This window comes from Salmo salar, chromosome ssa08 (assembly GCF_905237065.1).
Source record: "Salmo salar chromosome ssa08, Ssal_v3.1, whole genome shotgun sequence".
NCBI classification, from domain to species: Eukaryota; Metazoa; Chordata; class Actinopteri; order Salmoniformes; family Salmonidae; genus Salmo; species Salmo salar.
The window spans coordinates 21,814,324-21,827,272 of NC_059449.1; the positions used below are offsets into that span (position 1 = coordinate 21,814,324).

A 12,949-nucleotide genomic window follows, 5' to 3' on the forward strand; every position below is an offset into this window, starting at 1 on the left:
CAGCCTTAGTAAAGTTGAAAATTTACTCTTAGGCCTTTTGACTCTACAGCTACAGTACTCACCAGTTTCTCCACAGAGGTCCAAAGGTCATCCAAGGTAGACTGCCCGAAGCTGGTGCCTTCCAGCTGTAGACTTATCATGTAGTTATCAACTTAGGATAGCGCCCTAAGCACCACATCGCAAATTAGGAACGCCCTAGATATGACATTAGACAATGCCATGATAGGGTCACTTTGCCAAGACCTTAGACATATATAGAATACAGTTCAATTAGATGATTTTGGTGTGATAACTATATTTTGTATATCTTTTGGTTATGCTTTAATTTCTTTTAGTTTTATTTCCGTTGACACTTATGAAGTTATAAACAAGTTCCCCACACAACCATCGCTTAGTGCCACAACGCCGCTCATTTGGCAAGAAATGTAATTATGCATTTCATGAGTGTGTGCGTTGTTAACATCTGCCTAAGTTACTGCCTAGATCCACCAGCCTGGACGACCAGACGACGGGTCCGGAACGGCGACCCCAATCTGGACAGCCGCTGCCCATCCTTGTGGCGGCCTGCTCCATTTGCAGAAATCCTACGCGGGTCGACAACCCGAAGGGGACTGCAACGGCAATCACCAACTGGACATCCACTGCCCATCCTTGTGGTGGCCTGCTCCAGCTGCAGAAATCCTACCCGGGTCGACCACCAGAGGGGGACTGCAACAGCGATCACCAACCAGACATCCACTGCCCATCCTTGTGGTGGACTGCTCCGCTCTCAGAGAGCCTACCAAGTTCAAACACCAGAGGGGAACTGCAACGATGATCCAGAACCAGGACATCACGTGGTCGTTATTTTTATGTTGGTTTGCAACTTGCAGGATAATCACAAGATTGAACCCACCAGAGGGGGACTGTCACGACGTGGCCCTTTTGGGTGTATATCGGGGCTCCCCCTATCCCTCTCCCACATCAGGTTTTACAACGTTCATAAATTCCTGGTAGAAACTCTCAGTATGAAGGGAGAGCCTATAGAGAACAAATACAATATCCATGACAAAACTCCTATCCCCAAAGTGGGAGAATTAAACAATATTTATATTTTTGAGAATATGTGAATGGTCCGTGGACACTTAAGGGACAGTCATGTCGAGTGTGTTTCATTTGGTGATCTCATGAAGGACAGGAAACACACATTACTGTGTCTTTGGTTGCGTACACTTCTCAATTATGGTGTTTACATCTAAATGTTGTGAAACGTATATGATTACATATTAATCTATTTGTGAAAAGATGAAATGTGAAATAAAGTTTAACTGGTCAGTGGCCACGCCCCCGTGAGCACAGCCATGACACAGTGTCATGGAACGCCCCCTTTTCTACAGAGTATAAAACCACTTCTGACAAAATGTACATTAGATCAGAAAACATGAAGCGGAATCTACATGTTGAAATGGTTAAGAACTACAACTCTCCCAAAGGACAAGACCAGAGAACGTGGAGATCATTCCCACGTTGAAATGGCAACGAAATCTACAAACTAAAGAACAAAACATACACTCGGAAATATGTAAATTACAATTGTTTTTGAATGAGCGGTTGTTCATGTTCAAAGTATTAGCAATTTCTATGAGTGTAGTTATCCTCTATGAGTTTCCCCGCTCTTGAGCGGTCCCCACCCCTTTCCTTTGTCTACCAAGCCGTCATATCGGTTTTGTCAGCTAGAGACTTTTTCTTTGTATCATCTAGTAACCAATGTGTGAACTATTTGGGTGTGTTTATGTAATTTTGTGATTGATTAAGTTAGTTAGTAAATAAATAATTAAGCCAAATTTGTATATCGCTTATTCATGATTCTATGCTAGGGTTTGTGCAGATATCCAAGGGTTTGCGACGTTCAGTATTGAGACTGATGAGGTCAAAATTCATTAATAAGCAACTGTTTTGATAAGATATGAAAATATCTGAAGAGTTATATTCGGGAAAATGAAACTCTATAAACAACATGTTCCTGTGGTGCCCCGACTTCCTAGTTAATTAAAGTTACATGTTTAGTTTAATCGCAAAATGAAATTACACAGAGAATTGATTTGATAATATACAGTCTTCACATTTAATGATAGTCAACGACACGACATACTCATTTAAGGGTTTTTCTTTATTTTGACTATTTTCTACATTGTAGAATAATGATGAAGACATCAAAACTATGAAATGACACATATGGAATCATGGAGTAACCAAAAAAGTGTTAACATACCTTTAGATTTGTTTATCTTTGAGATTCAACGTAGCCACCCTTTGCAATGAGGACAGCTTTGCACACTATTGGGATTCTCTCAACCAGCTTCATGGTGTAGTCACCTGGAATGCATTTCAATTAACAGGTGTGCCTTGTTAAAAGTTAATTTGTGGAATTTCTTTCCTTCTTAATGCATTTAAACCAATCAGCTGTGTTGTGACAAGGTGGGGGGTATACAGAAGATAGTCCTATTTGGTAAAAGACCAAGTCCATATTATGGCAAGAACAGCTCAAATAAGCAAAGAGAAACGACATTTTATCATTACGTTAAGACATGAAGGTCAGTCAATCCGGCACATTTCAAGAACTTTGAAAGTTTCTTCAAGTGCAGTCGCAAAAACCATCAAGCCCTATGATGAAACTGGCTCTCATGAGGACCACCACAGGAAAAAAAGACTCAGAGTTACATCTGCTTCAAAGGATAGGTTCATTAGAGTTACCAGCCTCAGAAATTGCAGCCCAAATAAATGCTTCACACAGTTCAAGTTACAGACTCATCTCAACATCAACTGTTCAGAAGAGACTGTGTGAATCAGGCCTTCATGGTCAAATTGCTGCAAAGAAACCACTACGAAAGGACACCAATAAGAACAAGAGACTTGCTTGGGCCAAGAAACACAAAAAATGGACATTAGAACGGTGGAAATCTGTCCGTCTTTGTGAGACACAGAGTAGGTGAACTGATGATCTCCGCATGAGTGGTCCCCACGTAAAGCATGGAGGAGGTGTGATGGTGCTTTGCTGGTGACACTGTATGTGATTTATTTTGAATTGAAGGCACACACTTAACCAGCATGGCTACCACAGCATTCTGCAGCGATACGCCATCCCATCTGGTTTACGCTTAGTGGGACTATCATTTGTTTTTCAAAAGGATAATGATCCAACACACCTCCAGTCTGTGTAAGGGCTATTTGACCAAGAAGGGGAGTGATGGAGTGCTGCATCAGATGACCTGGTCTCCACAATCACCTGACGTCAACGCAATTGAGACGGTTTGGGATGAGTTGGACAGCAGAGTGAAGGAAAAGCAGTCAACAAGTGCTCAGCATATGTGGGATCTCCTTCAAGACTGCTGGAAAAGCATTCCAGGTAAAGCTGGTTTGTTACCAAATTATTCCATATGTGTTATTTCCTAGTTTTGATGTCTTCACTATAATTTTACAATGTAGAAAATAGTAAAAATGAATAAAACCCTTGAATGAGTAGGCGTGTCCAAACTTTTGACTGGTACTGTAAATATTTTTTAAACAAATTCATTTCAGGAGATCTGGCCTGTGTTTGCGCTGGTGCGACTTCAGATGGTCCAATTGTTTGAAGCGGAGTCCACATACAGCGCAGCAGTACGGTCTCTCCCCAGTGTGGATACGCTGGTGCACCTTCAAATTGTCTGCCCGTGTGAAGCGTTTGTCACACATAGTGCAGCGGTGAGGTTTCTCCTGTGTGTGAATGCGCTGATGCAGCTTGAGGTTCCAGAGCCGATTGAACTTGTTCCCACAGATGGAGCAGCAGTAGGGCTTGTCTGTCGTCTGGCTGCACTTGTGCCTCTTCAGGTCAGAGAAGGAGGTGAAGCCCTTGCCACACTGGCTGCAGAGGTGGAGTCCCTCTGCCTGGTGGACCCGCTGGTGGACCTTGAGGTTGCAGGCCTGGGTGAAGACCTTACCGCACTGGGTGCGCGAGTATGGAGGTCCAGACCCTGACCCTGTGCTCAACCCTCTACCCATTTCATGTTTCTGCTTGTGGGCCTTGAGGGAAACAGAGTCTGGGAAGGTCTTGGTGCATTGATTGCAGGCGTGACACCTCCCCCCTCCTCCTCCTCCTTTTATGTGCTCTTGTGAACGATCTCTGAGGTTTAAAGAGTGTCCAAAGTCGTCAGCAGCACCATACAGGCTCTCTGTGGTGTTGTTGTTTTGGACTGAGTTTCCAGAGTGGATGGAGGTTAGCACCCTGTGGCCAGCTCTGTTACCCGACTCTGGGACACCGTGTTCAGGGTACAAGACACTGGAGTCCTGTAGGTACCCCTCCTCGTTGATCAACAGGCAGTTCCGGTCTACCACCTCCGGGTGGGGGGATGGCGTTGGCGACCCCACCTGCTCCCTCCGGCTCTGATGGGGGCGAGGCATGTTGGAGCGATGGTGATGGTCTCCCCCCTCAGACCCTCCCAGGTCCACCTGGTAGTGACCCACAGCTCCGTAGCTCAGTGCCCCCAGACGAGACGGAGAACCAGGAAACCTATCCAGCCCTTCTATGTCTACAAGATGGCTGCCACCACCACTACCGTCGCAACCAGACTTCTCAAAGCCGCCCACAAGTTCCTTCATGCTGTAACGAGGGCGGTAGAGAGGGTCGGTGGGGTCCCCTGCGTCTCCCTCCGGGCCCGGAGGTTTAGGCCCCTGGTCTAGAACAGGTCCCCAGTCAGCTTGGCACTGCTGCAGTGCTTGCTCACTGAAACTTTTACTGGGCCCCGAGACATCCGAACCGTCGGCCCCTGAAGAACACAGGAGACATGAGGCATTGGCAATAGTTACTCTACTACAGTTTCTACTAACGCTCAATTTGAACTTAAAGTTTCAAGTTGACTTGTTAAAATACCAATGACAACATATTAGAAGCTACTCTCCTTATCATTCTCATCATCATAAAAGGTAGGCTATTGTCTGTTTTGTTTGTTGTAAACTCCTCAACTCACCGTCCAGGCAGAACTCCCATCTCTCCCGTAACTCGGTGTTGTGGAGAGGCTCCTCTTTCAGCAGGCTGTCCAGCTTCTGACCTCCGACCTCTGTGGACTGAAAGAGGAAATGAATGAGTCGATTCTGACTAAATTATGGATAAACTGACAGTGACTGAACAGAGCTGACATGATGGTCCTCCATTCTTCCTGACAATCAGTTCTAATCTGTTCTATACAATATAGTTATAAACGAACATTCCGTAGCACTGGTGTTTAGTCAGTCCTCTACCTACCTCAGAGATTCTCCTAGGGCTGGTGGCCTCAGCCTCCTCCAGATCATTGAAGGCTGTCTCCCCGGCCACGCCCCCACAGCTGCTCCACTCCTCCCCTAGTACCTTCTCCTGCTTCAGGCCACGCCCCCTCTCCACACCTGGCCACAGGTAAACAAAGAGAACATTTCATTTCAAGTAAAAGGAAAGGGCCTAGATTGAAAAAACAGACTGAGCAGATCAGAGTGCGATGACGGGTAAGTGTAAAAATGTCTACTGAATAGAAACCAAGTAATAGTACTTATTTTGAGAACCATGAGTCAGTCAGCAGTAGTGAGCACTCTGAAGTTGAGCCAGACCAGGGTGAAGTAGCGCTCAGAAGTTGAGCCAGACCAGGGTGAAGTAGCGCTCAGAAGTTGAGCCAGACCAGGGTGAAGTAGCACTCAGAAGTTGAGCCAGACCAGGGTGAAGTAGCGCTCAGAAGTTGAGCCAGACCAGGGTGAAGTAGCGCTCAGAAGTTGAGCCAGACCAGGGTGAAGTAGCGCTCAGAAGTTGAGCCAGACCAGGGTGAAGTTAGCGCTCAGAAGTTGAGCCAGACCAGGGTGAAGTTAGCGCTCAGAAGTTGAGCCAGACCAGGGTGAAGTTAGCGCTCAGAAGTTGAGCCAGACCAGGGTGAAGTTAGCGCTCTGAAGTTGAGCCAGACCAGGGTGAAGTAGCGCTCTGAAGTTGAGTCAGACCAGGGTGAAGTAGCGCTCTGAAGTTGAGCCAGACCAGGGTGAAGTAGCGCTCTGAAGTTGAGCCAGACCAGGGTGAAGTAGCGCTCTGAAGTTGAGTCAGACCAGGGTGAAGTAGCGCTCTGAAGTTGAGCCAGACCAGGGTGAAGTAGCGCTCTGAAGTTGAGCCAGACCAGGGTGAAGTAGCGCTCTGCAGTTGAGTCAGACAAGGGTGAAGTACCTGCGATTACAGGTGTGGTAGACATTCAGAGATGATTTTGGACCGGTAGGAGCGCAATTTTTGGAAAAAGTGGATTCCTGCTTTTTGGGCGACCCGTACGCTGTGTCAGGTTGGGTAAAGGACAAACTGGGAGCGGTTACATCTGTGAAAGTTTCGAGAAGTGGAATTGTTCAGTGTTTTTGTGCATCCTCGGCCCAAAGGCAGGGGGCGCTGCGCATCACGTTTGAACTTGTGTCGTGCTTTGCTCTCTGGAGCAGGACACCACTCAAAGGAGTGATCAGTAGGGTGGCGTTGAGTGCAGAGGTGGATCAGATGAAAAGGAATACTCCTAGTGTTTGTGACGCCCACCGTTTGGTGAGTTGTAGACCCGGTGGCAATGGCGAGACTGAGAATACCCTGTCTGTCTTGTTGAGCTTTGAAACAGAGTTTCTACCTGATAAAGGTCAGGTTAGGTTATATTTGATATTCTGTGAGGGCCCATGTTCCGAACACGCTATGGTGCTTTAGGTGTCAAGGATTTGGACATTGCAGCGGTGTGTAGAAGGGAGATCCCACGATGTGAGAAGTGTGCAGGTATAGTCAGACAGAGTGTAACGAAGGGATAGAGAAACACTGCGTGTCAACTCTGGGGACGCCCATGCAGCTTGGGATCCCAAGTGCCCTGTGAGAGAGACGGGTTGAGATTGCCAGCGTTCGAAAGGGACAGAATATTTCCTATGCTGAGGCAGTGAAGAGAGAAGAGGATAGCCCAAGGATCCCCCCCTCCCCCATCCTCCCAGGCCGACAGCCAGGTGTAGGATCTTTTAGGGCCAAAGTAGTGGGATGGGGTGGTGGGTTTCTGGAGACAGTGTATAGGTGCAGGGTTAGATGGTGGTGCAATTTAAGATATTCCCCTTCCTCTTTTCCCTTTTTTTTTGTGATCAAAATCTGCACGCCGACCTGCGAACGGCAGCAATCTAGTCTTCAGGAAAAACACACAAAGAAGTAGTAGTAAAAGGAAAGGAAAACAACATTGTGGATAATGGAGTCTCCTCACATCAGATAAAGGAAAGGAAACATGTTTATTAAGATGCCACCACCAATTAAACTGTCTGGTCAGTGATCACCAAATTATGGATGCTACACATTACAGCAGCCCCACTAGAGAGTGATTCCTTCATATATACACTTAAAGTACAAAACATTAGGAACACCTGATCCTTCTATGACCAGGTGACATTCCATACTTACAAAAAAAACATTTCTCTCAAATTTTGTTAACAAATGTGTTTACGGTCTCTGATAGTGAGCATTTCCACCTGACAGGTGTGGCATATCAAGAAGCTGATTAAACAGCATGATCATTACATAAGTGCACATTGTGTTGGGGACAATGAAAGGCCACTACAATCTGCAGTTTTGTCACACAACACAATGCCACAGATTGGCATGCCAGGAATGTCCACCAGAGCTGTTGCCAGATAAATGTAATGTTAATTTCTCTACCATAAGTCATTTTTGAGAATTTGGCAGTACGTCCAACCGGCCTCACAACCACAGACCAGGCACCCTGACGACAGCTGATGAAACTGAGTATGCACAACCGAAGAATTTCTGAACAAATTGTCAGAAACCATCTCAGGGAATCTCATCTGCATGCTCGTCGTCCTCACCAGGGTCTTGACCTGACTACAGTTCGGCATCGTAACCGACTTCAGTGGGAAAATGCTCACCTTCGATGCACTTTCAACTGTACTGGGCAGATGGCAGACAGCGTGCATGTCGTTGTGTGTTTTGCTGATGTCAACGTTGTGAACAGAGTTCACCATGGTGGTGGTGGGGTTATGGTATTGGCAGGCATAAGCTACGGACAACGAACACAATTGCATTTTATCGATGGCAATTTGAATGCAGAGATACCGTGATGAGATTCTGAGATCCTTTGTTGTGCCATTCATCCGCTGCCGTCACTTCAAGTTTCAGCATGATAATGCTCGGCCCCATGTCGCAAGGATCTGTACACAATTACTGAAAGCTGAAAACGTGCCAGTTCTTTCATGACCTGCATACTCAGATATGCCACCCATTGAGCATGTTTGGGATGCTCTGGATCGGCGTTTGTACGACATTGTGTTCCATTTCCCGCCAATATCCAGAGAATTCACACAGCCATTTTCTGAGGAGTGGGACAACATTCCACAGGCCACAATCAACAGCCTGATTAACTCTATGTGAAGGAGGTGTATCGCACTGCATGAGGCAAATGGTGGTCACACCATTTTTAATGGTATCTGTAACCAACAGATGCATATCTGTATTCCCAGTCATGTGAAATCCATAGATTAGTGCCTAATGAATTGATTTAAATTGACTGATTTCCTTATATTTACTGCAACTCAACAATATCTTTGAAATTGTTGCAGGTTGCCTTTATATTTTTGTTGAGTAGATATATTGTCTTTAAAAGTCTCTCACTCCTCACCTGTCTGTGAGGTTCCAGAGCTTGTCTCCACCTCAGCTCTGCCACAGTCCGCACACTTCCCCCTCTGGCCTCCCTCTCTATCCCTCTCCTTGCGACTGTTCTCCGACCACTGCAGCCGCTTCTTCAGCGACTCGACCTGCTCCCGGCTCCGGAACACCTCTTCCAGGAAGCTATCCTCCACCAGCCTGGTGATCTCGTATATGGCTGACTTCAGGACCGTCTCCATGACCCCGGAGAGCTGAGACTGGAAGGTTACGATGGCTTCAGACATCATGGCAAACTGTCTACGTGTAGCTAGCTACAGTTATGAGATCGTAAAGTTTACCTACTTTTGTTCAGGTTGGTCAGTGTTACGATCCAGTCTATCAAAATGATATGAAGCCAGCTAATTAGCTAACCTTAGCAGAAAAGATACTGGTAACTAAACCTCTTTTGCCTCCACCAATAACTGTCCTATTGCAATTGTTTTATCATTTTGAGATATAAGCTGTAGCACTTACTGTATATGAGGCTATTCTAATAAATATAAATACCAGATGTATTGAGAGAAAGTAAGGCTATGGTAGTTGGCATGCTACTTAGCTAGACAGGCAACACAAAAAGCTTCCATAAAAACAGTCGAACTTCCGGAAACAAACCAACGGGTTGGGTAGTGGGACAATCTACATCGGGTCGCTCCTTACTGGAGTAAAAAGACCTTTCTTTAAGCAATAGCTTTGTATGTTACACGTTTACTGTTGACGTTAAAATTATAATTCAGATATTATTATACATTAGGATACAGACACTTACAGTATTTATTGTGTACATTGTTATATATATAGTTATTACATCACACGAACATTGTACAAAACCAAACAATATACACATATCACAAGTCATTTTGACAAATACTGTGAACAGTTCTTTGACAAATTGCTATTTATACCTTTCAAGGATGATAAATAATATTCTAAATAAATTGGAAAAATATTGAACGTTCTTTTTACCCATGAACTTCTTTTTATGGATGAAACATTTTCCCAATAAAATGAAAAAATTCAAATTCATGTATGTAAAATATAAAAGATCAAATAAGGTAATGTTTAAAGGTTTACCCATTTTATCGCTAATGTATATATTCATATCTGCCCAACATATTTCGCTATGCAAACAATCACAAAATAAATGCCCTATAGTCTAATTTTACAATTCACAAAAGCTACATAACACTATCACAATGGTAACATCTGTGAAGAATCTTGTAAGAAACGTCTCTTAGTTATTTGATAACTAATAAAGTATGTGGATTATGTGAAATGGGAACTCTGAAAAATACGACGTCAATTCATGCCGTCAGTGATCTTCAGGTCAGAGCTCTATAAAGAGGCCCGAGTTGGAATTCCGAGTTGAATGACCATTCAAATCAATTTTTCAAAGTCGGAGCTCGTTTTTTATTTCTTCTTCGATGAGGTTTAACGGCGGTTGGCATCCAATATGTTGCATTACCGCCACTTACTAGACTGGAGTACAACTCCTTTATACTTAGCTTGAAAATAACAATAAAAAACAACAACCCTACTCCACTATTTAAATCTATTTAGTCCTACCTCACGCCAACAACCTGAAAGGGACATCACCACTTAACACACACTGTAACTCTTCTGATGTCAAGTCTCGCACACCCAAATGCTTCTCTGCAGCTGCCACCACAAACTCAATTTTCTGCGACTTACGTTCCATCCCTGCAGTACAGTTGATAACCATTGCTATAAATGCTAAATATCCAATCTTACTGAAACATATAATCACTTGTTGGTTTATCCCTCTGTACTGGTACAGATCTACTACACCACCACTCCTCTCAGGATCCCTCCCTCTGTACTGGTACAGATCTACTGCTACACCACTCCTCTCAGGATCCCTCCCTCTGTACTGGTACAGATCTACTACTCACACCACTCCTCTCAGGATCCCTCCCTCTGTACTGGTACAGATCTACTACTCACACCACTCCTCTCAGGATCCCTCCCTCTGTACTGGTACAGATCTACTACTACACCACTCCTCTCAGGATCCCTCCCACTGAACTAGTACGGATCTACTACTCACACCACTCCTCTCAGGATCCCTCCCTCTGTACCGGTACAGATCTACTACTACACCACTCCTCTCATGATCCGTCCCTCTGTACTGGTACAATCTACTACTACACCACTCCTCTCAGGATCCCTCCCTCTGTACTGGTACAGATCTACTACACCACCACTCCTCTCAGGATCCCTCCCTCTGTACTGGTACAGATCTACTACTCACATCACTCCTCTCAGGATCCCTCCCTCTGTACTGGTACAGATCTACTACTCACACCACTCCTCTCAGGATCCCTCCCTCTGTACTGGTACAGATCTACTACTCACACCACTCCTCTCAGGATCCCTCCCTCTGTACTGGTACAGATCTACTACTCACACCACTCCTCTCAGGATCCCTCCCTCTGTACTGGTACAGATCTACTACTACACCACTCCTCTCAGGATCCCTCCCTCTGAACTGGTACAGATCTACTACTCACACCACTCCTCTCAGGATCCCTCCCTCTGTACCGGTACAGATCTACTACTACACCACTCCTCTCAGGATCCCTCCCTCTGTACTGGTACAGATCTACTACTACACCACTCCTCTCAGGATCCCTCCCTCTGTACTGGTACAGATCTACTACTACACCACTCCTCTCAGGATCCCTCCCTCTTGACCCATCTTCCTCTACTTTCTTCACTGCCTCAGCATACGACAACTTCTGCACTACTCTAACCCTGGAAACCTCAACCTGCCTCTCTCGCACGGGACATTTCTGATTCCCAGCCCCATGGGCACCACTACAATTAACACCTACCACTACTTTCCCCAATGCTACACATTCCTTTATTTCATGCCCTTCTGCACACTTCTCACACCTAGGAACCTCCCTCCTACACACTGCTGCCACATGGCCATAAGCTTGAAACCTGTAACAACGTAAGGTATTCGGTAAAAAGCTCGTACAGGATAACTTGTATATCCTAACATCATTTTGTCGGGCAAAGACTTAACATCAAAACTCAAAAGAACAGACAATGACGCTTCTGTTTAGCCACTATCGCCACCCTGTCTGTGTCGCACCAAACAACGAGCATCACAAACACCGGGAATCTTCCCCTTCAGTTGGTCAACTTTTACATTTACTGCTACCCCAGTAATCACTCCTTTCAATGGCCCCCTTTTCTTGAGAGCAAAACAATTCAAATGTCTTGCCCCCATTCGTTTAATGCCGACCGCCTTCTCCCTCTGACCAACATAAACACAAACAATTATCACAAGACCACTTCTGGTCACCCTCACCGATTCCACAGTATCCAACTCTGTTTTCACCCACCCTGAAACCACAAATAGATCAGACAAAAGGCAAGGGTCCACCTTTCCCCAAAACTTCACTCCTACTGTCACAGACTCATCTCTATCCTTACCCTCTGTGAAAGCCTCCTTTTTAAAACTTTTTTAAAAAATTATTATTAACAGTAACATGCAAAACATAAACATAACAGCCAGAGTGATTCCAAAGAAATGAGAAAAAAAATTAAATAAAACTATTCCACATTATATCAAATCAAATACAGACATATAGCGAATACATTTTTTTTTGACATTTTGTTTTGTATACGCTTTAAAGACTCTAAATAGTTTTCCACATCAGATAAAAAAATTAAGAAAAGGGGCTTTTTCTTCATAAATTTTGATTTGTGTATGAAACATTTTCCTAATAAAATAAAGAGATTTATGACATACTCACGTTCAATTGTGGAATCAGTGTAGTAAAAAAATATGTCAAACTTAGAAATTTCAATGGTTGTATGCAATTTGAGGCCAAGATATAGTTTTACTTCAGTCCAGAACACTTCACTATATAAACAATTACAGAATAAGTGTTCAATAGATTCAGTTTCTAGTTCACAAAAACTGCATTCACTGGTAAAACATCAAGTATGTATTTAGAAATCAAACTATTACACGGATAGAATCTATGGATTATCTTAAAGGAGATCTCCTTTACTTTATTGGTCACCATAAATTTGTGTGGAGTGAGCCAAGCACCGCGCAAGTTTACATCAAACGATGAAGCCCAACAAAATATCGCAGATGGAATAGACTTCCTGTAGAAAATATCCCTTAATAAACGATTGTTGAATTTCGTATCTAGTAGACCAATGCCATTCACCTGAACATTGCTTACAATCGGAGATATTCCAAAATATGTATTATTCTGAAGTAAAGTTTTTATC

The 12,949-nt window shown here is 44.3% G+C and overlaps 1 protein-coding gene across 2 annotated transcripts; it reads right to left on the minus strand.

Moving 5' to 3' along the window:
* Positions 1-3,371: 3,371 nt before the first annotated feature.
* LOC106610466 (zinc finger protein 180-like) lies at positions 3,372-9,348 on the minus strand. 2 transcript variants are annotated; one of them, XM_014209845.2, is made up of 5 exons: positions 8,978-9,348; positions 8,649-8,892; positions 5,258-5,394; positions 4,983-5,079; positions 3,372-4,781 (listed from the first exon to the last, which is right to left on the minus strand). In XM_014209845.2, exons 2-5 carry the CDS (start codon positions 8,872-8,874, stop codon positions 3,550-3,552), a joined length of 1,692 nt encoding a protein of 563 aa, XP_014065320.1. In that variant the 5' UTR covers positions 8,875-8,892; positions 8,978-9,348; the 3' UTR covers positions 3,372-3,549. The 2 variants fall into 2 exon arrangements, with proteins under 2 accessions (XP_014065320.1, XP_014065319.1); XM_014209844.2 differs by having other exon boundaries at positions 8,649-9,348.
* Positions 9,349-12,949: the final 3,601 nt, after the last annotated feature.